A 26536-nucleotide genomic window follows, 5' to 3' on the forward strand; every position below is an offset into this window, starting at 1 on the left:
TGACTTCATCTCATGAAACGACTGATAGATGTCAATTCATTGATCAGCTGAGCTGCTGATCTTCATCGTGCACAGAAACATTCAGCTTGTTTCAATCAGTAAATAACTCCCACTACTCTCAGTTTGAACTGTTCCCACTCAAAATGCTGTGAGAACAATGATCATTGTAGAACTTCACAAACATCACGTGTTGTTTTCCACATGTAAGATCAGCAAACATACAGAAACTTCCTGTTGCCACACACGGCCTCTAAAATCTCTTCCACGGTTTCTGTCTGAAGTCCACTCTCTGTGTCGGATCCACAGGAAACAACAAGATCTTATTAACATGGTTTTCAATGTGTCTCCTTACAAAAAGTCCAACCAATGAACAAATGTGTATATTTGTGGAGGCCGAACAAAAGCATGACACATTTCTCTGTTTCTATAAACTGGTGTCAAACACAAATATGAAGAGTTTCATTTACAGACTCCAAAATGCCCCCGCAGTGAATCAAAGGGAAATCCTACAGTGTGGCCAGAGACTCTTAATGGCTCCAACATCAACACATCCACAATGTTGGATCCAGTTCTACCTCACAGAGTTACTAAGACACACCCTCTGCCAGCATTACAACAGCTCCACCTGCTTCACCTGCCTCCTCAGCATCTGTACACCTGAAGAGAAAAGAAAGGCTCCAAAAGCTCAAATCTACAAAGGTCCATGAAGTTTCATCCAACAATAACATGTTTGCCTTCCACAGTGTGCTGTTAGACACCACTGTACCTCTGCCATTTCAAAAAGAGCAGCTTGCTAACATTTTGGCTGCAAACACTTTGTGTTTAAGTTCCTAATCTTTGTTTTCTTTGTGAACAACATCTGGAGCTTTTTGACTCATAGAAACATCATTTTGTTCTTTAATGACAGCAGATTGGGACTGAATAATCAATCACTATCAAACCAATAAAGACAAATTATTAATTATTAATTAATTAATATAATTAATTAATATAATTAATTATTATAATAATAATTAATTAATTATTATTATTAACACTCTCAGCTCGTCCTTGTTCCAGACCTCTTCTTTCATTCAGCAGCAGCTTCAGGTCTCTGATGGTCCAGGGCTTGTTGTTGGGAAACAGCCCTGCTGGGATGATGGTGGCCTCACAGAAACAGTCAGTGATGCTGTTGATCTCCATCACAGAGCACGTCCCAGTCTGCAGTCTCAGTCCTGCAGGGCCTCGCTGGCTTCCTGACTCCACCCAGTCAACAACAGGAAGTGTTTGAAGTGCAGGAACAAACTGAGGCTGTGGTCAAACAGGAGTTTTGATCTCCTCGCTCTGACTCTCACTGCGGCCCCGCTGCTGTGTCAACATGTGTTTGTGCTAAACAATGATGGAAAGTGTTATAAATGACTTGTTGGCCTCTGATCTGTCACAAACAGCTGAAACGTGTCTCTCATGAGTCACATGAAGGTTTTTGACAGAAAGGACAAAAAGTAGCTGCAGTCAGTTTGTGTCATTTTTATATTTATTCATCTGGGAGAAAAATCTGAGGGACATTAAAATGTGTTTTTCAACAGAGACAAGAACATAAATATAACAGAACAGGTAAATGAAGATATTTCAAGTAAACAGCTGGACTGATCAGGTCCAAACACACAGTGATAAACTTGTCAAACAGCTGTCATATCTTTATATATAAGCTCTTTATAAATCCTGTTCACTGCAGTCTGTTTACTAATAATGTCAAACTGTTAGAAACACAGAAACATCAGAATCGTCTTTGTTCACATAAACCTGTCTGGGATCCTTTGTTGTTCTTTTGATGCAGAGTTACATTATAAATATAAAGAGTTATTTCAGAGTCTCATCAGTTTTCCTACATGTCTTTATTGAACACATCAGCAGGGCTGAAGCTCTCATGTTAAACACACACTGATCTATGGACACGTTCATGTGTTTCTAACAGAACCAGGCTGTTATCAGCCCTGCACTAACATTATGTCACACACACTGAATGTAACAGTGACAGTTTACATCATCACACAATCAGCTGTGATTGTTTCACTGTCATCAAACTAGTCAACAGGAAGTAGAATCAATAGAAACCAATCATTTACTGACAGCATGTCTGATGGAAATAAGTGCAGATTATGTATGAAGTATAACTGCACACAGTAACTGTATTACAATAAGGACTTAACAGCGCCCTCTGCTGGAGTGTTTCAGTACTGCGTTAACTAGAATACACCACCTCCTCCTCCTCCTCACACCACCTGCTACAGCTCTACTCTTCTATGACTACAGTCATCCACAGCACTGATGTGAGGTCACATGGTTCATATGTAAGGAGCACAGAGACGTCCTAGCAGCTGACCTCAGGTCAGTTTAATGACTGTGAGCAGCAGCTGTGTTATTGTCACTGTGACAGGGAGACACTCTCAGACACAGCGCTCATGTCAGCTTGTTCTCATGCAGGAGGATCAGGAGCTCCATGTTTGTCTTTGTGTTTGAATCATGATGTGTTTGTGCCATCAGAGTCTGTCATGAGTACTCAGGGTTTCACAGCAGCTCTTCTGAATGCTGACGAGGACTCCAACCTCATGTTTCACCTCTCTGAGCTTCTGATGTCTGTGAACACTCGTGTTTCTTCTCTGGGCTCATCTGGACAAAAACACCTTTCTGTGTTTGGCTCCAGCCTCATTCTGACTGACAGGAAGTGTGTTATCCATGAGCTGCACTTCTGTGAGAAAGTTTCCTGCTGTGTTTCCTGTCTGTGGACAAACACGAGTGTTTCAGCTGAGGACTTGGTTCCTTCCACCTGTCCATACAGGACATCACGCTGTCTTTTCTCTTTAAATGCAGCTCCAGGTCCTTCCACGTGCTGCTCTGTATTTGTGCAGTTTGTAGTGTGTCCTGGGAAACGTAGCACACATGGTGTTCTTCTGCTGTTTCCTCCTTTCACTGAGTGTGAAACACTGACGCTGTGCTGTTGTTCACAGAGGGGAGCTGATTCTAGCTGCAGCTGGACTCTGTCATCTAACTGAATGTGTTGGTGCTGATCACGGGGCTCTGAGGGGGGAGCAGCAGGAGGACTCTGGATACTGACGTCAGTGTATCTGTGGAAGCTCACACAGCGTGTCTCTGTCATTCAATATTGTGCTATATATTGTATCTATGCAAAGATGAACAGACTGTGTATTCACTGGTCTCTGTGCTGCTGACTGCTTTGCTGCAGCTCTGATGTCATCATCACTCCCTCCTCCACCCTCAGCAGTCCCAGCATGCTGCTGTGGTGCACCCCACCCTCACTCTACACCTGAGCCATAGACCACACCCTCCACCTCAATATACACCACAGTTTTCTCTGCTATGGAAATGAGATCAGGAGGAAATCATTATTATTATTATTGAATAAATGCTCACATTAATGTGGGCTTATTTGTTTCATATTAGAAACATTAGTTGAGTGTTTTTAGTATAAAATGGTGAAAGTCCCTCTTTTTGCTCCTCCCCTCACCTGTGGATGGACGGTGCTGTTACCGTGGTGACAGCTTGGATGTGTTTCAGTCCTGTCTAGTTATCACTGCAGGAATCTTTCACATTTATTACAGGTAATAACTCTGATTTTTCTGTGTATTATGAACTAAATGTATCCTGATACACACAGAGATGGATGAGCAGAGGTCACATGATGAAAGAATAAACATGGAGTCTTTGATTTATTTAGATATTTATTGATGAATGCAAACAAACCCTGACACTGAACCATCGTCCAGCTTTCACAGAACAAACCTGATCACATGACCTGCTGACCCAAACAGTGAAAAGCTCCATGGCAACAACAACAAACAGCCTCACATATGTTAACAGAGGCTGTTAGAAGCACAGAGTCTTTACAGTCTTTCTCCTGTTTGTACACAGATCTCTGCACATCTTCATCACAGTTACTCACAGACGTGCAGAGTGTGTGGATATCAAAGCTAAGTTTCCACCATGTTTGTAGTCTGTACTGGGACTCAAGGAGCATCTCTCTATGAGCACTCAGTGCTTTAAACAGTGAGTCCCAGTTTAACCAGCAGCCTTCACACCACACATCACACAGACATGGAAACTTCAAACCCTCAGACTGAAGACACCATCAGAAATAAATAGATTGTGATGAAGATGAAGAACTGGAACAGTTTGCTGTGGTTTCTTCTGTTCCTGTCAGGAATAAGAGTCTGGCAGCACTTTGCTCTCCTTCCACATGTTTAAGGAGGAAGTGAAGAAGAGCGAGTGAGTCGATTTCCTCTGTGGGCCCAACATCAGGCAGCAGCCACGTATTTTTAAAAACCCAGCACACTACTTCAGAAACACTGAGTCAGGTGACCAGAGTCATGTGATCAGTGAGGTCTTCACTCAGGACGTCACAGCTTCAGGACCTGATTCAGAGGTTTATAAGGACGCGGATCATTGGTGCTGATGTTGTGTGAGAGCTGGTGAACCATGGGGAACATAAATAACAACCAGGCCATCAGCAATTCTACCCCCAGCTCTAAAACCTACATATTACACTATACATATAGTTATATAGGTTATAGTATGTTATATATAAACGTAGCTGAAGCAGTTTCATTTGTAGCTTCACGCTGCACTTCATATGTTTGTCCACCAGATGGCAGCACAGAGGCCTGTGTTGGAAAGCTTTGAGTAATGAAGCGTTTTCAATCCAAGCTTCAGAAAGCTTCATGTGGTCATTGTTGGGTTCAATATTGAGGAGGGTTAGAGGAGGTAATCAACTTTCAAAATAACAACACTGATCCGGCCAGGTGGAGTCAAACGATGATTTAATGCACGCGTGGGGGGACCACCGCCGTACGCAGACAGCGCCGATCCCCGACTTACAGAGCATAAGCAGATGCTTTATATACCATCAGGGCTTAAATGTAATACGCCCCTTCAACGTCAATCAGATACAGGTCATACATAGGTTTCAAAACCACAAAGACTTTTAACACAGTTTAAAATAACATTGTCTCCGTCTCCACAGCAGATGCTTCCTGTCAGCCTTCTGACTTTCACTTCTCGTCTGGAACACCAGACCCACACCCTGAAAGAAACTGTTCCTCTTTTTGCAGAGACAATTTTGCAGTTGCAAGCAAACATGACTAACCTCTCACCTATAAATGAGTCTATCTACTGTGTGTGTGTGTGTGTGTGTGTGTGTGTGTGTGTGTGTGTGTGTGTGTGTGTGGCTCGACCTCACACGAACTTTGTCTTATGAGAAGAGAGGCCAATTCTCATGTGCATAATAACCTAACTGAAACTATATCTGTAATATGTTGAATAAATGTTTTAATCAAATGAGTGCCCCTACTTCAAAGCTTAATAAAAAGATATAAATGACTAAAAGATAACAATGAATAACCTGGTTATTCAAATAGCATCCTCCCAACAGCTCCTCAAAGTACCTTTCACAAGCACGCTCTGCAAAAGCCTGCACTTCCTGTCTACTTTGGCACAGAGTGTACTCAGAGTTAGGCCTTTCAGAATCAGCACATACACATTTAAGATTATAACAAGCATTCAAAAGCATTTAAGATCATTGATTTAACTCAACAGTTTAACGTGGTTATAACTGCACCTGTAATAAAGGCTAATTGGGTACCAACATGTTTAAACATCTGAATGCAATATCAATGCTGTAGATTATGTTATTAATGTTAGTACTGCAATGGTGATGATGATGATTATTAACAATAGCAGTAAAATAGTTTCCCTAATCCCCATATCATCAAGGAAGCAACCAGGAAATATCTGCTGTGTGTAAAAACAGCAACACAAGAATCCAGAATGAAGACAAGAAACTCAAAGCTCACACACAAAACAGGTGGAGCTAATTTTGTGACGTGTTTCTGTAAAAACACCACAGAAGTGAATCATCAAAGTTTCCATGTGAGCTGATGATGCTGCTGCAGAGTTTCTGTGAACCTCCTGTGACCCCGCCTCCTCATACAGAGACATCTTATTGCTCTTCAAACTGCATCACGTGGACACATGTGATTGTGTATTGTAGTATTGATCCCAATGCTGGTATTAGTACTGGATCAATAACACTGGATGGATGCGTTCAGCATGGAGCCCCTGAGCTGTGTTACAGACAAACATGAAAACTGACAGGTCTGTGTCATTCACAGTCTGTAACACTTCTAAACAACAGAGGCTGACCCAAGTGCCTCAGAGCCAGGCACGCTCACATCACAGCTCTCTAAATAAGCCGGTTTCAAAATAAGAGCTGAAAGCTGTGTTTGGTTGTGTTAGCTTATTATTGTGGAGACTAACATTCAGTGATCATGTGTTCAGACTCATAATGATTACTCTCAGAAATCCTGATCTTTGTATTTACTGTGTGTTGGATCAATAACTGAGATTCATCGTATCACACAGCTGTGCTGCTGCTGCTGGTGATGTCAGCACATCTGGAACAATACGAGGTATCTGCTACCAGACTGAGCAGGACGTGAGACCTGTGGACTGTTTAAAGCTGTCCCTCCACAGCTCACTCAGACCTGATCCACACCTCAGTGATATTCTCTGACTTCCTCAGTAGAGACAGAAACCATTCAGATCTGGGACGATCAGCTGACTGATGATGTCACACAGACTGTGTTTTTCAGGAACAGTGATTCTGATGTGAGCCTGCTAGCTGACAGCAGACCTGATGAAACCACATGTTCACATCTGTGAGGACAGACTGGACTCTTTGACTGCACCTTGGTTCTCCTCAGAGGTCTGTACAGGAGCATGTCCACCCCCACTGAAGATCTCAGTCACTGTGAAACATAGAAAGCTGCTTGTGTAGCCTCTGCCTCACATGTAGATACAGCTACAGGTTTCTCTGTCAGTCAGACTGAAACAGTGTCCTGATGCTGCATCATTCAGCTCTGTGCCCCAGTCAGCATCACTGTGAGCTACCAGTGTCAGTGTTTCTGCCCTTTTCCTGTAACACTACACTCAGCACAGGCTCAGCTGCTATCCAGTGTTGGACTTTGGCTTCAGCTGCTGTGATAGATCCTCTAACATAGATCAGCTCTGCTACATGTTGTTAGATAAGTGCAGCTGCCTGTCATGTCCTGATGTTTCTCTGGCTCAGCAGCTTCTCCATCAGAGGTTCACATGGAGCTGATCCAGTATCTCCAGTAACTGTGTTCTGTGCCTCACTGGTTCATCCTTCTGTCTGTGTGACGTCAGTCAGATGTTGAAGTTAAACTCTGTAATCTTCACTGTGTCACAGAGTTCAGTGAGTCCCGTTATTCACAGTATCAATCAGATCATCAGAGAACAGCTGATCAGCAATCAGTGGTGCCAACAGCACCTCCTGTGGTGAGAGGATGCAATAATGCAATGTAGCATTTTTACACTCAACACTTCCAGTCATGGAAACTGTCTGTTGGATCTGTTTGACGTTGCTTTCTTGTGTTGCTTTCTTGGTTAGAGTTCCTCACAAATGTCCAGATTATTCTTCTAACGAGGCGTCGACCATGTTTTCAGTTCTTTGGAAGAAAACATCGCCCTTTGCCATCCTTACTTTTCTTTGACTTCTTCAAATGCAGCTGAACTCCAGCTGGTATTTTATTGGACTTTGCGGCTGTTTCTGGTCATCAGTTCATTCCTGCAAACCTCTGAACCTGAACAACAATGATGCTGCATTGCTGGCTGATCCCAAAAGGTTGATTCTGTTCATCTGGACGTTTTCACAAACGTTTGCTCACTGATCAGGTGACTTCTTCAGTCTCAGCTGACTGCAGCTTTACAACCTTACAAACAGCACATTTGCACAATGACTGAAACCAGCAGCACCTGATATATATGATACTAATATAATACATATACATATATAATCCATACTAATGATGAAGGAACTGAGCTCACAGTCCATTGTTCATTCAGTGAACTACTCAGTTTATTTTGGGCCTCAGAAATGCTCACTCTGTTTGTACATCACTGTCAGCAATAGACTCATTCTGCTGTGTGGACAGGAACACATGTGACATCACTTCCTGTTTGTTTGTGACTGAAGAGGAAGAAGTTTACAAGGAATCATTTAGAAGAGTTTCAAACATCAACTGATTGAATCCATGAATCTGAAAACGTGTTTGTGAGTGAAAGAGACAGACATGTACAGACTGAACTATCTGTTCAACAGTCAGAGTGTTTCTGTAACAGGAGACACTCTTTACACCCCACTCAGCACAGGGACACTGAGGCACCACGACCCACCCAAAACCCAGGATAAAGAGTTTGAGTGAATGTGGTGTTGAAGGTGTGGAGGTGGATCAGAGTGTCAGAGGAGAATCTGTAGAAGGACAGAGTGCCAGCAGGACAGTCCACATACACTGCTGCTCTGTTAGAGACAGAGGAGGAGGAGGAGGAGGAGGAGGAGGAGATGGATGTTTGTCTGTTATTGTGCCTGACAGACTGAGGACCACGATCATAGCAGATCAGACTCCAGGACTGATCATTGTGTCCAAACAAACAGTCATAACTGCCTCCTTTCCTTCTGATGCTTCTGTAACTCACTGATATATAAACGTGTCCTCTCCACTCGACCTCCCAGTAACAGCGACCAGTCAGACCATTTCTACACAGCAGCTGACGAACATCAAATCTGTCTGGATGATCAGGATATGACTGAACCTCCTCCACATGTGTCACCTTCCTGTTGTTGTCAGACAGTTGGAGCTTTGTGTGCACTGTGTTTGTGTCGATTGTGATTTGACAGGAATCTGATGGAGAGAACAAACACAATCCAGCTGCAGTTATTGATCCATCATCTGTTCATTGATTGACACTTTGATGATGACTCCTGACATGATGAAGATGGTTGAATGTGTGCTGCTTTGTTTTCATGAATCCCATTAAAAACACACTTACACTTCCTCAGACCTGGTCTCAACCATCGGACTCCAGCAGGCTCCACCCTGAAAGGAGGAGGGGGGTCAGAGCAGCACAGTCAGCATGCACACATGGACATTACATGGCTCTCATACACACACTGTTACACACTGAGCTCAAAGCTCGGCTCCACTGTTTTATTCAAAGAAATCTACATTTATTTATCAGCACATTTAAAAACAGCTTGAGCCAAAGCGCTGCACAGAGTAGAGATAAAATAGGAAACATACACAGTAATTACTATAAAGACTCGTCAGGATTGAAAGCTACAGAGTACAAATGTGTTTCCAACCGGGTTTTAAAAATGTCGAGTGTTGGTGACGACCTGATGTGAAGGGCGACTGTTCCAGAGTTTGGCTGCAGCGATCGATAAAGCTCACCTCTGTTTTTACGTCTAGTTCTGGTCAGAAGCTACTTATCTGCAGACCTGAGGGCTCCACTTGGATTATTTTGTTAAAGAGAGATAAGATGGAGCCAATCCATTCAGAGATTTAAAGACAAACAACCAGATCTGGAAGTGGATTCTACCACGTACTGGTAACCAGTGGAAAAAGCTGGAAAAAGCTGGTGATGGGTCGTCTAGCACAGACCCACCGCTGGAACCAGACAATTCATGAGGGAGAGAACTGTGACAGCGCCGTTCCTTCACTTGACCTCAGTCGCTCTCGTCTGCTCCCTCGTAACACTGCTCTTTATTGAGGTTACATGAATATGCATAAGTTCATTAACATATGACGTCTTACACAGGTATGAACAAAGAGTACCAGTCTGTGCATAGTGTAGGTATGTGTGTGTGTGTGTGTGTGTGTGTGTGTGTGTGTGTGTGTGTGTGTATGTGTGTGTGTGTGTGTGTGTGTGTGTGTGTGTGTGACCCTGTGACCCCAAAGCTGGTGCTAAGAGTCCAGTGGTCCCCCTAACAAAGGGCTCTTATACTTAACCAGACACAGAGTAGGTGTCCTCCTACACCAGGGGTCTCAAACTCGCGGCCCGCGGGCCAATTGCGGACCGCAGGACAATAGTTTTTGCCCCCACCTTAATATGAAAATTTAATGTTAGTTTGATAATGTATGACACTTTACAGTGTTGTGTGCGGAGCTGAATTAACCCACCAATCAGGGTGGGATATGGATCTCAGGGGACACCAGCCGGGCTTGATGCAAGCAGGGAAACATTTCTCAATGAGTAAAAGTTGCAGCAGCGTTGCCCTGGAGTGTTTCTTTCTTTTCTGTGCCTGGCTGGCTTCCTCCTTTCTATTGGGCAAACGCGGACATTCGCCCCAGCGTGCTGCGTTCACAACACTTCAAAGAAAGTTGTTTTTTTTAAATAACTGCCCAGCGGGACATTATACGTATATAGATTTATACACACGTCAGTGGGAGTTTTAGTTATTTTTTCACAGAGAGAGATCTCATATTAACTCTCAAAGTGATGCGTAGGCGGCGGGATCAAAGAAAAGTAATGAACTCAATGCAGCCCAATTTAGTCTGCAGTCACATAGCGACACCTGTTCATCGGCAATAACAGTCCCCGGTAACCCGGACTAATTATAGGGTCGCACCGTAATTTGTGGGTCGATGTTTTTTATTTGCATCACTCCGTTTGCATTGCAGCATACATGAACATTACATATATTTCAATATAATGTAAAAGCAGTCAAAACAACTAACATCAGAAACAGGTGATGTTATTTGTTATATGTCACGGTGTCATTTCCGCTTCTTTCTCCTGTAACAACAGCCCGGCGCCGTGAGCAGTCGCCTTTTTTGCGCTCGCCATCCCTGTACTTTCTACCATCTTCAAACGCCACGGTGTTCGTGTCGTCATGAAAGACATGAACATCGAGCGTAAAAACAAAGGAGACTGCTACCGGCTTTTTATCTGCCGATCGCCGTGCTACGGTTGCAAGAAAAAGAAGCAGAAATGACGTTCTCTACGCGTTGAGACGTTCCCCGTCCGTCGGCTAAACGCTTGATTGAAACTTCAATGCGACAGTGACACCAAGTAGAATTATAAATGTTACATAGCCCCAAACATGTCTTTTTCAAAGCCTGCGGTGAAGAGAAAGGTTGGTGATGAGCACCGACAATTTCAGGAAAAGTGGGAAATGCAATATTTCTTTGTTGAGCACAGGGGCACCCCGACCTGTCTTATTTGCACAGAGAAAGTTGCGCTGCACAAAGAACACAATCTGAAACGTCATTACACAACTAGACATGCTGAGGTGGATGCAAAATACCAGGGAGATGAGAGAGCGAACCGGGTTGCCAGTCTTAAAACAGATCTACTGAGGCAGCAAGATTTCTTCAAGAAAGCAACCAAAGAGAATAATGCAGCAGTCGAAGCCACGTGGTTAGTGAGATGATTGCTAAAGCAGGGAAGCCATTCACAGAAGGTGAATTTGTCTAAAAGTGCATATTGCAGGCTGCAAATATAGTCTGTCCGGGAAAGAAAGGTCAGTTTAGCAACATCAGCCTTTCTGCCAACACCGCAGCAGATCGCATTTCTGACCTGTCAAGTGACATTTATGACCAACTGTGTGAGAAAGCCAAATGTTTCAGTGTATACTCAGTCGCTCTTGATGAGACCACAGACATCACCGACACTGCCCAGCTCCCAATGTATGTCCGTGGTGTTGATGACAGTTTTGAAGTGATGGAGGAGCTGCTCACAGTAATTCCAATGCATGGCCAGACCACCGCTCAGCAGATCTTTACAAGCTGTGTGATGCCATTGAGAATGTTGGTTTGCCATGGAAGAGGTTTGTTGGAATAACAACAGATGGAGCGCCATCAATGACAGGGAGGAAACATGGACTGGTGGCACTTGTTCAAAAAAAACTGGAAGAGGAAGGCGTGGAGGAGGCCATTGCTCTGCACTGCATTATCCATCAGCAGGTCCTTTGCAGCAAATGCCTGAAGTTTGACAATGTGATGTCTATTGTTGTGAAATGCATCAACCAAATCAGATCCAGGGGCTTAAAGCACCGAAGGTTCTGTGCTTTTTTAGAGGAAATGGAGTCAGAATATGGGGATGTGCTCGACTTCACTGAGGTACGTTGGCTCAGCAGGGGAAATGTATTAAAGAGACTTTTTGAGTTGAGAGCAGAAGTGAAGCCTTCATGGAGAAGGATGGAGTTAGTGTTCCTGTGCTAACTGATCCCAAATGGCTCATGGACTTAGCTTTTCTTGTTGATATAACACATGAGCTTAATGTACTGAACAAGACGTTACAAGGCCAGGGGCAACTTGTCAGTGCTGCCTATGACAACATGAGATCATTCTCCACAAAACTTGCGCTCTGGAAAGCTCAGCTCTCTCAGACAAACCTTTGCCATTTCCCAGCATGCAAGGCACTCGTGGATGCAGGCACACCATTCAGTGCTGACAAGTATGTGGATGTCATTTTGAGGCTACAGGAGGAATTTGATCACAGATTTGCTGACTTCAAGACACACAGAGCCACCTTTCAAATTTTTGCGGACCCCTTCTCCTTTGATGTGCAAGATGCCCCTTCTGTGCTTCAAATGGAGCTCATTGAGCTGCAGTGCAACTCTGAACTCAAAGCAAAGTTCAGGGAGGTGAGTGGAAAAGCAGACAAGCTTGGACAATTTTTGAGAGAATTGAGCCCTAGTTTCCCTCGGCTTTCCCGAATGTTCAAGCGGACCATGTGCCTTTTTGGTAGCACATACTTGTGCGAAAAGCTCTTCTCCACTTTGAACTTCAATAAGTCCAAGTACAGGTCCAGACTTACGGATGATCATCTTCAAGACATACTGAGGGTCTCAACTGCTTCCTCCCTCAGGCCAAATCTGGCTCGGCTATGCGAGAGGAAACGCTGCCAGGTCTCTAGCAGCAAGGAGTAGGCAAGAGAAGCCATGTTCAGAAGAACAGTTCATTTTCTACAGTGTTCCATTCATGTTCAGAAGAAGGTTATAGAACTGTTAATACAGACATTTCAGTCTAAATACAGCAGATATAGAAGACTGAAAAAAACACAAGTTCACTGACTAAAAATATCTTATTATTATTTTATTTATGTATTACAGATTGATTTATTTTCTTATTAATTCTTAATTTGTTTATTTATTTTTCATATTTTGTGTTAAAAAATAAAAATAAAGAGATTTGAGAAGATTGGAATTTTTTAACCATGCCTTTCTTGTGGAAAACCTAATGCGGCCCAGCCTCACCCAGACTCTGCCTGCAGCGGCCCCCAGCTAAATTGAGTTTGAGACCCCTGTCCTACACCATAAATCAGTAAGAGAGGGTACGACCTCTCTCATGGCCCCAAGAGGTGTGTGCATGCCAGCGCACTCTGGAAGGCACACAGAGTCTTTACAGACTACTAAGGATCAAACCTCTATCATCATGCAATCGATTATAAAACTCTAAGCATACATGAGTAAATATTTCTAAGCATAAATGACAATCAACAATATAAACCTTACAGCTGGTTTTAATAACAGAATTTATTTGTTTCTCAAATGAGAAAGAGCTATCAAGAAACACTCCTAAATCTTTAGTTAACTTTTCCAGTGGGCAAAGGTCAACATTATCTGCTTATGCTAAATAGGCTGCTGTTATTAACTAATGCTAATTTGATGTGAATTAGAATTATGCACTAATGCTAACACTTACTTTTCAACAATGTGAGTAGCTAATGCTAACACTATTTCCCTTAACTTTATAACAATGTGAACGGCTAATGCTAACACTCTTTTCCTTACCATTACAACATTTGAGCTGCTAATGCTAAGTAGGCCACCATTAGCACCAACGTCTAATTTAAGGCAAATACGCATTAGAACCTAATGCTCATATCGTTTTTTTCTTTGCTTTATAACAATGTGAGCAGATACTGCTAAATAGCATTAGTTAATAACAGCAATCTAATTTAATGCAAGTTAGCATCATTTGCATTATAACGATGTGAGGAGTTAATGCTAAGTATGCTGCCATTAGCGGCTAATTCTAATTAGGTGTGAATAATTATTACCAGCTAATGCTAATATCGTTTTCTCTTCCCTTTTAACAATTTGAGCAGCTAGTGCTAGGTAGGTTGATGCTAACAGCTAATGCTATAGCTAAAGCTAATTTGATGTGAATTAGCATTACATTAGTGAAGAGTTAATGCTAAGTAGACTGCCATTAGCAGGTAATGCTAATTTTAGCTGAATAGGAATTGGCAGCTAATGCTAATACCATATTTTCTTGCTTTATAACAATGTGACCAGCTAATGCTAAGTAGGTTGCCGTTATAAGCTAATACTAATTTGAGGTGAATTAGCATTACATTAGTGAAGAGTTAATGCTAAATAGGACGCCATTAGTGGCCAATTCTAATTTTAGGTGAATAACCATTAGCAGCTTATGCTAATGCCATATTTTCTAATTTGAAGTGAATTAGCATCCTCCGCTAATGCTAACTCTTTTACCTTGCATTATAACAATGTGAGCAGCTAATGCTAAGAAGGCTGCTGTTATTAGCTAATGCTAATTTGATGAGAGTTTAGCATTATCGGGTAATGCTAACAGTTTTCCCTTCCCTTTTAACAATGTTTGCAGCTAGTGCTAGGTAGGCTGATGCTAGCAGCTAATGCTAATTTGATGTGAATTAGCATTAGTATTAACTCCTCACTAATATAAGTAGACTGCCATTAGTGGCTAATGCTAATTTTAGGTGAATAGGAATTGGCAGCTAATGCTAATACCATATTTTCTTGCTTTATAACAATGTGACCAGCTAATGCTAAGTAGGTTGCCGTTATTAGCTAATACTAATTTGAGGTGAATTAGCATTATCCGCTTCAATTCAATTCAATTCAATTCAATTTTATTTATATAGCGCCAAATCACAACAAATGTCGCCTCAAGGCGCTTCATAGATACAGAGAAAAGCCCAACAATCATATGACCCCCTATGAGCAAGCACTTTGGCGACAGTGGGAAGGAAAAACTCCCTTTTAACAGGAAGAAACCTCCGGCAGAACCAGGCTCAGGGAGGGGCGGCCATCTGCTGCGACCGGTTGGGGTGAGAGAAGGAAGACAGGATAAAGACATGCTGTGGAAGAGAGACAGAGATTAATAACAGATACGATTCAATACAGAGAGGTCTGTTAATACATAGTGAGTGAGAAAGGTGACTGGAAAGGAAAAACTCAATGCATCATGGGAATCCCCCGGCAGCCTACATCTATTGCAGCATAACTAAGGGAGGATTCAGGGTCACCTGGTCCAGCCCTAACTATATGCTTTAGCAAAAAGGAAAGTTTTAAGCCTAATCTTAAAAGTAGAGATAGTGTCTGTCTCCCGAATCCAAACTGGAAGCTGGTTCCACAGAAGAGGGGCCTGAAAACTGAAGGCTCTCCCTCCCATTCTACTTTTAAATACTCTAGGAACAACAAGTAGGCCTGCAGAGCGAGAGCGAAGTGCTCTAATAGGGTGATATGGTACTACAAGGTCATTAAGATAAGATGGGGCCTGATTATTTAAGACCTTGTATGTGAGGAGCAGGATTTTGAATTCAATTCTGGATTTAACGGGAAGCCAATGAAGGGAAGCCAAAACAGGAGAAATATGCTCTCTCTTTCTAGTCCCTGTCAGTACTCTTGCTGCAGCATTTTGGACTAACTGAAGGCTTTTCAGTGAGTTTTTTGGACATCCTGATAATAATGAATTGCAGTAGTCCAGCCTGGAAGTAATAAATGCATGAACTAGTTTTTCAGCGTCACTCTGAGACAGGATATTTCTAATTTTAGAGATGTTGCACAAATGGAAGAACGCAGTCTTACATATTTGTTTAATATGTGCGTTGAAGGACATATCCTGGTCAAAAATGACTCCAAGGTTCCTCACAGTGTTACTGGAGGCCAAGGTAATGCCATCCAGAGTAAGAATCTGGTTAGATACCAAATTTCTAAGCTTTTCAGCGCCGAGTACAATGACCTCAGTTTTATCTGAGTTGAGAAGCAGAAAGTTAGTGGCCATCCAAGTTTTTATGTCTTTAAGACATTCCTGCAGTTTAACTAATTGGTGTGTGTTATCTGGCTTCATGGACAGATAGAGCTGGGTGTCATCTGCATAGCAGTGAAAATGTATGCTATGTCTTCTAATGATGCTGCCTAGGGGAAGCATGTATAATGTAAACAGAATTGGTCCTAGCACTGAACCCTGTGGAACTCCATAATTAACCTCAGTGTGTGAAGAGGACTCTCCATTTACATGCACAAATTGGAGTCTATTAGATAGATATGATACAAACCACTGCAGTGCAATACCTGTAATACCTACAGCATGTTCTAATCGCTCTAATAGAATATTATGGTCAACAGTATCGAATGCTGCACTAAGGTCAAGAAGGACAAGCACAGAGATGAGTCCACTGTCAGAGGCCATAAGAAGATCATTTGTAACCTTCACTAAAGCTGTTTCTGTGCTGTGATGAGCTCTGAAACCTGACTGAAACTCTTCAAATAAACCATTCCTCTGCAGATGATCTGTTAGCTGTTTGACAACTACTCTTTCAAGGATTTTTGATATGAAAGGAAGGTTGGAGATTGGCCTATAATTAGCTAAGACTGCTGGGTCTAGAGATGGCTTTTTGAGTAAAGGTTTAACTGCAGCCACCTTGAAGGCCTGTGGTACATAGCCGATTATTAGAGATAGGTTGATCATATATAAGATCGAAGAATTAATCAATGGCAGAACTTCTTTGAGCAGTTTTGTAGGAATGGGGTCTAAAAGACACGTTGATGGTTTGGAGGAAGTAATTATTGACGTTAACTCAGAAAGATCGATTGGAAAAAAAGAGTCTAACTTAACATCAATGGTACTAAGAGTAGCTGTAGATAATATTACATCTGTGGGATGATTATTGGTAATTTTTTCTCTAATGATAAAAATTTTATTTGTGAAGAAGTTCATGAAGTCATCACTAGTTAACGTTAAAGGGATGGTTGGCTCAAAAGAGCTCTGACTTTTTGTCAGCCTGGCTACAGTGCTGAAGAGAAACCTGGGGTTGTTCTTATTTTCTTCAATCAGTGATGAGTAGTAAGCTGTTCTGGCTTTGCGGAGGGCTTTCTTATAAAGCAACAAACTATTTCTCCAGGCTAAATGATGATCCTCTAAATTTGTGACACGCCATTTCCTCTCCAGATTACGAGTCGTCTGCTTTAGGGTACGTGTTTGAGAATTATACCACGGGGTCAGGTACTTCTGATTAGAGACCTTAGTTTTCACTGGAGCTACAGTATCCAGAGTCGTACGTAGTGAGGCGGTGAAATTATTAACAAGATAATCGACCTCTGTTGGGGTAGCGTTCAGATAGCTGCTCTGCTCTGTGTTGGTACAGGGCATTGACGATGATAACAGTGGGTGGATTATATTCTTAAACTTAGTTACAGCGCTTTCAGAAAGACATCTACTTTGATAAAGTCCACTCTCCACTGCTGCGTAATCAATTATTGTAAATGTAAATGTTATCAAGAAATGATCAGACAGGAGAGGGTTTTCAGGAAACACTGTTAAATGTTCAGTTTCTATGCCATATGTTAAAACCAGATCTAGAGTGTGATTAAAGTGGTGGGTGGGTTCTTTTACATTTTGAGAGAAACCAATTGAGTCTAACAACAGATTGAATGCCATGTTGAGGCTGTCATTTTTAGCATCTACATGGATGTTAAAATCACCCACAATAATTATTTTATCTGAGCTCAGAACTAAATCAGATATAAAGTCGGAGAAATCAGACAGAAACTCTGTGTAAGGCCCAGGTGGACGATAGATGATAACAAGTAAGACTGGTTTCTGAGTTACACAGCTAGGGTGGATAATGTTAAGCATCAGGCTTTCAAATGAATTAAAAGTCTGTCTTGGTCTTTCATTAATTAATAGACTGGTGTGAAAAATTGCTGCCACACCGCCCCCTCGACCTGTGCTTCGAGATTTCTGGTAGTTAGAATGACTCGGGGGTGTTGATTCATTTAAGCTAACGCTTATGCTAACAAAGGTTTTTCTTACTTTTTAAAAATACGAGTAGCTAATGTGAACACTTTTTTTATTCAATTTTAACTTTTCCCCTTGCAATATGAAGAGTTAATGCTAAAAAGGACGCCATTAGTGGCTAATTCTAATTTTAGATGAAAAAGCATTAAAAGCTAATGCTAATACCATATTTTCTTGCTTTATATCAATATCAGTAGCTAATGCTAGGTACGTAGCCATCATTAGCTAATGCTAATTTAGGTGATTAGCATTATCCACTAATGCTAACATAGTTTTTGCCAACTCTTTTCCCTTGCATTATGACAATATAAGCAGCTAATGCTAAGAAGGCTGCCATTATTAGGTAATGCTAATTATAATGTGTGTTAGCATTATCCGCTGTTGCCAGCAATGTTTTATCTTACCTTTTAACAATATCAGCAGCTAATGCTAACATTACTTTCATTTCAGTTAAGCCTATTTAGCATTAATTAACTTCATTTAGCATCAAGAAGTTTATGCTAAATAGGCTACCATTAGTGGCTAATGCTAATTTTAGGTGAATAAGCATTGGTAACTAATGCTAATACCATATTCTCTTGATTTCTAACAATGTGAGCAGCTAATGCTAAGTAGGTTGCCGTTATTAGCTAATGCTAATTTATCCGCTAATGCTAACAATTTTTTTTCTTACATTTTAACAATGTGATATGTGTTACCGTTAATAACTATTGCTAATTTGATGTGAATTAGTATTATCAAATAATGATAACTACTTTGCTAACAATGTTTTTTCTTACTTTTTAACAATACGCCATTAGTGGCTAATTCTAATTTTAGATGAAAAAGGATTAACAGCTAATGCTCATACTGTTTGCTTTGTAAGAATGACAGCAGCTAATGATACGAAGTCTACCGTTATTAACTAATGCTAATTCACATCAAATTACCATTAGTTAATAACGGTAGACTCTTTTCCCCTGCATTATAACAATGTCAGGAGTTAATGCTAAGTAGGCTGCCATTAGGGGCTAACTCTAATTAGGGGTGAATAATTATTAGCAGCTAATGCTAATACCGTTTTCTCTTTCCTTATAACAACTCGAGCAGCTAGTGCTAGGTAGGCTGATGCTACCAGCTAATGCTAAAGCTAATTTGATGTAAATTAGCATTATATTAGTGAGGAGTTAATGCTAAGTAGGCTGCCATTAGCAGCTCAAGGTAATTTGAGGGGAATAAGCACTAGTAGCTAATGCTAATACCCTTTTCTCTTGTGTTATAATGATGTGAAGTTAATGCTAAATAGGCTGCCATAAGTGACTCTTTTCCCTTGCATTATAACGATGTGAAGGGTTTATGCTAAGTAGGCTCCCATTAGCAGCTAAAGCTAATTTGAGGTGAATAAGCATTAGTAGCTAACGCTAATACCCTTTTCTCTTGTGTTATAATGATGTGAAAAGTTAATATTGTTCTCAAACAACAGAATGAGAATGAAATATTGATTCTAACAGGGCCCATAAACAGCATTAGCTTAGCAGCATTAGCTTATCAGAGTTTCCATTATGGTCAGACAAATCCTTAGCAGAGCAAAGTGGCCTACTTAGCAATAGCTGCTCAAGTTGTAGAAAGCACAGGGAAAACAGTATTAGCATTAGCTGCTAAATGTGCACTTAAGAACAAATCTATTGTGAATTCAGCTGTGAATGTAGAGTTTCCAGTAAGCTTCCATTTCCAAATGTTAGCTGCTCCTGTCTGCCTCTTTGTCACACACACAGACTGAAATGATTCACAGCCTTGTTTCATCCTTCTGTCAGTGTCACTGACTGTCACTGTGACTGTGGACATACAGCATGGGAAACATACACATGGCTGACACTTTATTAGGTACACAGTGCCCACTATCTCAGGTACACCTGTGACCTAATAAAGTGTATCTAAAGTTACAAAATGTTGTCTCTGTCCAAATATTTATGGACCTAACTGTAGGTGTACTTTTAATGAAACTCTCAACATGACTTATCAGTTATCATTAATGTTCCTGTAAACAGACTCCTTGGAGACCCCCTACATAAATATCCATGTACTATCCAGCTAAACTAGTGTTTCTGTCCCTGAAAATATTCCTGCATGTGTGATTGTTCATGTCTCATCTGCAGGAAACAAACAGGAACTGAGTGAAGGACACAGGAAATGTTTCCAGCTCTTCCTCCTCTATCAGACATTATCTCCATACCTGAGAGTGTCCAGTCTCCAGCCTGGATCCTTCAGTCCAGCCGACAGTAGCTTCATTCCTGAGTCACCTGGATGATTGTAGCTCAGGTCCAGCTCTCTCAGATGGGAGGGGTTGGAGCTCAGAGCTGAGGCCAGAGAAGTACAGCCTTCCTCTGTGATCAGACAGCCTGACAGACTGCAGACACACAAAACAACAATCCGTCTATTATCCATCTCTATGGCAGCATAACTAAGGGATGGTTCAGGGTCACCTGATCCAGCTCGAACTATAAGCTTTATCAAAAAGGAAAGTTTGCAGCTGATCTTCAAAGTAGAGAGGGTGTCTGTCTCCTGAACTCAAACTGGGAGCTGCTTCCACACCCAGTCCAACATAGCCAGGCTTTCTTTGCTGCTTTGATAAAACCTCAAATCCCAGTCAGAGATGATGAGCATCATCACAGTGATGATCATTTCTCTGTTAACCCAGGTTTTCTGCTTCAGGATCTGTGCACGCTCACAGAACAAGGAGACCTTTAAACATCATTTCACTAAATGGATGGACTGAGCTCAGCCTACAGATGAACTGGATAAATAAAGATTTGACCTCAGTGTGCTCAGTGTTCCTGTCTATTCCTAACATATTCCTAACATGATAGCTGCACTTTAGAGCTCTAAAACTGGAACTGACACATATTTAAACTCTACATGTTACTCAGTACATTCAGTTCTGACACTCGCCCACAGTCCAACAAGGAAACATGGAGATCACATCAGTTTGTCACCAAAGTCTAATTATTCCAGAGGGCAGTGTTGATACAACTAAAGTTATTTTTAAGCAAAGTTGAGTTTTTTATCGTTGGAGTACTTCATGTCTGAAGTATCACTTAAATGCATTACACGCTGTTGATGGCAGCAAACAAACCACCCAAACAAACAGAGGTGGGAGGCTTGGGCAGACTACGTAGATTCAGCTTGTGGGAGGAGTCTAGATAAACCAAAGAAAGACAAGCTAACAAACGCCACAGTGAAGTGAGTAGCTACAAACTGCAGGCCGATTATTGTTGTTGAAGAAGTCGGTCTGAGGAACGTTCTTAGGATCAACAAATGACGACATGCATGAGCCTCCCTCAAGACGCACCATCACAAGAAGAACACATGAGCTGTAGAAAAAGGAGAGACTACGAAAGCCACGGCATTACAACGTGCACCAGCTGTTGGTCTCTCTGGAGACTACTGGGCGTGGCTGGGTAACCATGGTTACCTGGGAGTTACAGTACATGATATTAATGAAGAGTGGGAGCTGCGTTCTATAGCAAACAATTTGTTATGAGGTAATCAGCTGATCTTAGTTTAACTGGAAGCCCTTCACAATAATTGCAGTCTTTATTTTTTCCAACAAGTCACACTAATGTCGTTTAGTTTGTATAGTTTTTGTAGTAGAAGTATACTACAGTACTCTGATCACTGATAGGATAGATTTATGTAGATACACCTTTGTGTTTAACTTTACTGCATTATAGTACTGTGATCTTTGTCCTTATATATGGCTATATTAGCTATACTGATGTATGTACATATATGTATGTACATATAACTGGATATGTAACTTATCTATTCATCTTATTTGTCATGTATTTGTATTGTGTACTTCCTTTTTGTAAGAAACCACACACGTGATAACAGCCACAAGAATCAATCAGTGAAAGAATAAAGTGCCTCAAACCGAACCTTAAGCTCCTTATTCCACATGCTGGGATCATTTGGCCTTCAGTGGTGTTCTAGCTGACACACCGGAGTGACCGGAGTGCTAAAGAGTGAATCAGACACACCAGTGTCATCCCTGATATCTCCACTACATTTAATCATGCTTCAGTTTGTGGCTGCCGTTAGCTGGACTGCTAGTTAGCTGATCTGCTAGTTAGCCGGTTCGCTAGTCAGCTGGTGTGCTGACCAGCGAACCAGTAGGTTACAAGATGAGCTTGTCTGTCTGATGAGCTAGCTCTCTCTGTCTTGGTCGTTTTGTCCTTGGGCAAGACACTTCACCTACCGCTTACTGGTGATGACCAGAGGGGCCAGACATCTGGATGAGGTAGTTAGTAGTATGTAGTTAGTACCGGGCGAGTCCCCTCCCCCACATCGGCACCAGAACCCTGTATTATCTACAGGGTAAGACGGCCTGTTTTATCAAACTATGGCCATTACTACTGTGATCATTTGCAGCCCAGTGTGCCGCTCTCTCCGCTGGAGCTCACCCAGTCATCCCTCTCTTTCTCTCAAGAAGAAGTGAAATAAATATATTTATTATGTTACGAGTCTAATATTCTTTAAATCAAACTGTAACGAATAAATCAAGCAAGAAGATTTGGTGGCTCCAAGTGTTGTAGAAGAAAAGATAAACATCTCATTTTGAGAAATCAGCCTTTAAAATTAACTAAGTACTGTGAATAAAAAACAGACAGCGAACCAATCAGTAGTCGCCAATATCCTCCTAATTTCATTCACAAAGAAATCAAATATATATATATTATGGGCCCAAAGGAGCCTAAATCTTTAAATTAGGCAGTACATGAAGTATTTTTTTAAATAAACAAAGACATGTCTATAACAACTTTATCCAGTCCAGTTATCCACTCAAATGTGAATAAAAGTTCACTTGACAGCTGTATAAAAGTTACCTGTTTATACAATAATATAAATCACATTTCAAATGATCATCTGTGTAAAAGTTTAAATCCTGACCTGAGAGTTTCCACTGCACACTGTGAACTCTTTAGTCCAGCAGACAGAAGCTTCACTCCAGAATCCTGCAGGTCAGAGTTACTCAGGTCCAGCTCTCTCAGACTGGAGGACTGGGAGCTGAGGACTGAGGACAGAGCTTCACAGCTTCTCTCTGACAGGTTACAGCCACTCAGTCTGAAAAATAAAAGACAATCTATACAACAAATACTCATGTAGAGTTTGTTAATACATTTCACAACATTAAATCTTGACTTTCTATTTTTAAAGGAAACATAAACATACTAAGATACAACATCATATGGATGAACTTTACTTAATAATTTAAAAACAAACTGTTTTCTGATCTGACCTCAGAGTATTCAGTTTACAGTTTAGACGTTGTAGTCCAGCAGACAGAAGCTTCACTCCTGAATCCTGCAGCTTTCTGATACTCAGGTAAAGCTCTGTCAGACTAGAGGACTGTGAGCTGAGAACTGAGGACAGAGCTTCACAGCTTTCCTTTGAGAGTTCACAGATGTTAAGTCTGAAGATAAAAACATGAATAAAGATTGTTGTTAAAGTGTAATCAGGGTGCAATAGCTTATTGTCTTGTGCTGAGCAGGTTAGTAAAACTTCACTTTAACATGGAACTGAATAAAAATGCTATGAAACAAGGATAACTGGATAAAGATATAAACAAAAACAAACATCAAACACATAAACAAACAGAACTAAACAGAATACAAATCGATCTGACCTCAGAACATTCAGTTTGGCGTGTGGACTCTCCACTGCAGCAGACAGGAACTTTACTGCTGAAGCCTTCAGGCTGTCGGTACTCAGGTCCAGCTCTCTCACACTACAAGACTGGGAGCTGACGACTGACAACAAATTTTCACAGCCTTCCTCTGAGACGTTACAGCTGCTCAGTCTGAGAGAGAAAGGGAAAAAAACCAAAAAAACAAACAATATATGTGATCAAATGAAATTTGTTTATATGTTGAACCTTTTTTTAAATTTTATTTTAAAACTATGAGTGCTACCAATCCAGTGTACACGATTGGTACCTTGATGGTACCTTGCTCAGGGGTACCACAAGGTAGCTATTCAGTGGATTCAACCCCTGACCTTATGATCATGGGGCGACCACTCTACCTACTGAGCTCATAATTCTGTGTACACTATCATACAATATTAACTAAAACAATTATTTTAGAAAATTTTACTAATTCAATAATCATTATGCTCATTACCTGTGTATTGTGAGGAATACTGGATTTTAAACACTAGCTGTATAAAACTCTTCCTGTTAAAGGTGCGTATAAAGGAGATGAGCTGAAATGCAGACTTCATGGAGAATGTTTGCTGTCAGGATATATCAAAGACAAAGCAGAGATCCATCCAGTCTCTTCCACTAAGCCCACAGATGTAGAGACAACCACTCTCACTCACACCTGCATGAAGTTTAGATCACCAGGTAACCTAACTCCATGTCTGTGGACAGTGGGAGGAAACTGTAGAGGACCCAGAGTGAACCCAATGTAATTCTGTGGTAACACTGGTTATGGAAGCCTTACAGTTAGATATGAATACTGTCAAGAAACAGGACCTTAGAGGCAATTTCAGTAATGAAGACCGAAGTTCTCCCTCCATACGGGATGAAAACATGACAGCACAGCAGAGATTTATATTTAAAAAGGGAGAGTGTGCACTGAAAGTGAGATACAATCTTGAACTTAAATTACGAACATCAGAAAAAGATGTAGGTGAAGTCTGGCAGGTGAAGTTTGTGCTTTAGAATAAAACAACCAAACTCCTGGAGTTGTAGACAAGTGAACAAGCTGAGGATAATAAACCTGTGAGAGGGGCTGAAGCATCAGAGCTCATGTTCTTATAGGCTGGGTCTGGATTGTCCTTTGATAAGAGTTACAGAACAAAGTGTGTTTTAGAAATGCTGGAGTGAAACATTAAAACTACCATATATTTACTGAGTGACTGATGATCATTTAATTCACTATTTAAAAAAAATGTTACAGTGCTCTTTGAACTCAGCATTTCTGATTTATTTCCCATGATTTTAACAATGAAGTGATGACAACATGTTTACTTACAGAGCTTTGTTGGAGGCTTTGACCACTGGCAGCATTCTCAGAAGAGCCTCCTCTGAAGCAGAGTATTTCTTGAAGTCAAACTCATCCAGATCTTCTTCTGATGACAGTAAGATGAAGGTCAGAGCTGAGCACTGAGCAGGAGACAGTTTACCTGTGGAGAGACTTCCTGAAGTCCTGTGCTGTTGGATCTCCTCCACTAGAGAACGATCATTCAGTTCATTCAGACAGTGGATCAGATTGATGCTTTTCTCTGCAGACAGATTCTTACTGAGCTTCTTCTTGATGTACTGGACTGTTGCTAGAGTGATTCCTGAAATACTTCCTGTCTGTGACATCAGGGCTCGTAAGAGAGTCTGATTGGTCTGCAGTGAAAGACCCAGGAGGAAGCGCAGGAACAAGTCCAGGTGTCCATTTGGACTCTGTAAGGCTTTGTCCACAGCACTCTGGTAGAAGTGTTTCTCTGTAGATTCTCCTGTTTCAGACTTCTGGGAGGTTTTTTGTTCTTCCAGCAGATTGAGTCGAGAGTTGATGAAGGTCAGATGGACATGAAGAGCAGCCAGAAACTCCTGAACACTCAGATGGATGAAGCAGAACACCTTGTCCTGGTACAGTCCTCTCTCCTCTTTAAAGATCTGTGTGAACACTCCTGAGTACACTGAGGCTGCTCTGATATCGATGCCACACTCTGTCAGGTCTGATTCATAGAAGATCAGGTTTCCTTTCTGCAGCTGATCAAAAGCCAGTTTTCCCAGTGACTCAATCATCTTCCTGTTATCTGGACTCCAGTGTGGATCTGTCTCAGCTCCTCCATCATACTTTATCTTCTTCACTTTGGCCTGAACCACCAGGAAGTGGATGTACATCTCAGTCAGGGTGTTGGGCAGCTCTCCTCCCTCTCTGGTTTCCAGCACATCCTCCAGAACTGTAGCAGTGATCCAGCAGAAGACTGGGATGTGACACATGATGTGGAAGCTTCGTGATGTCTTGATGTGGGAGATGATCCTGCTGGCCTGCTCCTCATCTCTGAATCTCTTCCTGAAGTACTCCTCCTTCTGTGGATCAGTGAACCCTCTGACCTCTGTCACCATGCCAACACAGTCAGGAGGGATCTGATTGGCTGCTGCAGGTCGTGTGGTTATCCAGAGGTGAGCAGAGGGAAGCAGTTTCCCCCTGATGAGGTTTATCAGCAGCACATCCACTGAGGTGGACTTTCTAGGGTCAGTTAGGATTGTAGTTTTGTGGAAGTCCAGAGGAAGTCGACACTCATCCAGACCATCAAAGATGAACACAACCTGGAAGTCTTCAAAGCTGCAGATTCCTGCTTCTTTGGTTTCAGTAAAGAAGTGATGAACAAGTCCCACCAAGCTGAACTTTTCCTCTTTCAGCACATTCAGCTCTCTGAAAGTGAATGGAAACATGAACTGGATGTCCTGGTTGGCTTTGTCTTCAGCCCAGTCCAGGGTGAACTTCTGTGTTAAGACTGTTTTCCCAATTCAATTCAATTCAATTCAATTTTATTTATATAGCGCCAAATCACAACAAATGTCGCCTCAAGGCGCTTCATAGATACAGAGAAAAGCCCAACAATCATAT

At 41.5% G+C, this 26536-nt stretch overlaps 1 protein-coding gene and 1 pseudogene across 4 annotated transcripts in view; both read right to left on the bottom strand.

Annotated features, from left to right (window-relative positions):
• The window catches only part of LOC146490335 (protein NLRC3-like), a 53765-nt pseudogene that overhangs the window by 14269 nt on the left and 12960 nt on the right, over positions 1 to 26536 (bottom strand). The gene's annotated exons all lie outside the window — the stretch shown is intronic.
• On the bottom strand, positions 1496 to 26430 carry LOC146490337 (protein NLRC3-like). 3 transcript variants are annotated; one of them, XM_085153309.1, is made up of 6 exons: positions 24944 to 26430; positions 23590 to 23763; positions 23203 to 23376; positions 22854 to 23027; positions 20137 to 20310; positions 8771 to 8948 (listed from the first exon to the last, which is right to left on the bottom strand). In XM_085153309.1, exons 1-6 carry the CDS (start codon positions 26359 to 26361, stop codon positions 8798 to 8800), a joined length of 2265 nt encoding a protein of 754 aa, XP_085009435.1. In that variant the 5' UTR covers positions 26362 to 26430; the 3' UTR covers positions 8771 to 8797. The 3 variants fall into 3 exon arrangements, with proteins under 3 accessions (XP_085009437.1, XP_085009435.1, XP_085009436.1); XM_085153311.1 differs by lacking the exons at positions 23203 to 23376; positions 23590 to 23763 and adding an exon at positions 1496 to 8753 and having other exon boundaries at positions 8902 to 8948; XM_085153310.1 differs by lacking the exon at positions 8771 to 8948 and having other exon boundaries at positions 20015 to 20310.

The sequence above is a fragment of the Neolamprologus multifasciatus genome, unplaced genomic scaffold (genome assembly GCF_963576455.1).
Source record: "Neolamprologus multifasciatus unplaced genomic scaffold, fNeoMul1.2 scaffold_5, whole genome shotgun sequence".
Taxonomy (NCBI): Eukaryota; Metazoa; Chordata; class Actinopteri; order Cichliformes; family Cichlidae; genus Neolamprologus; species Neolamprologus multifasciatus.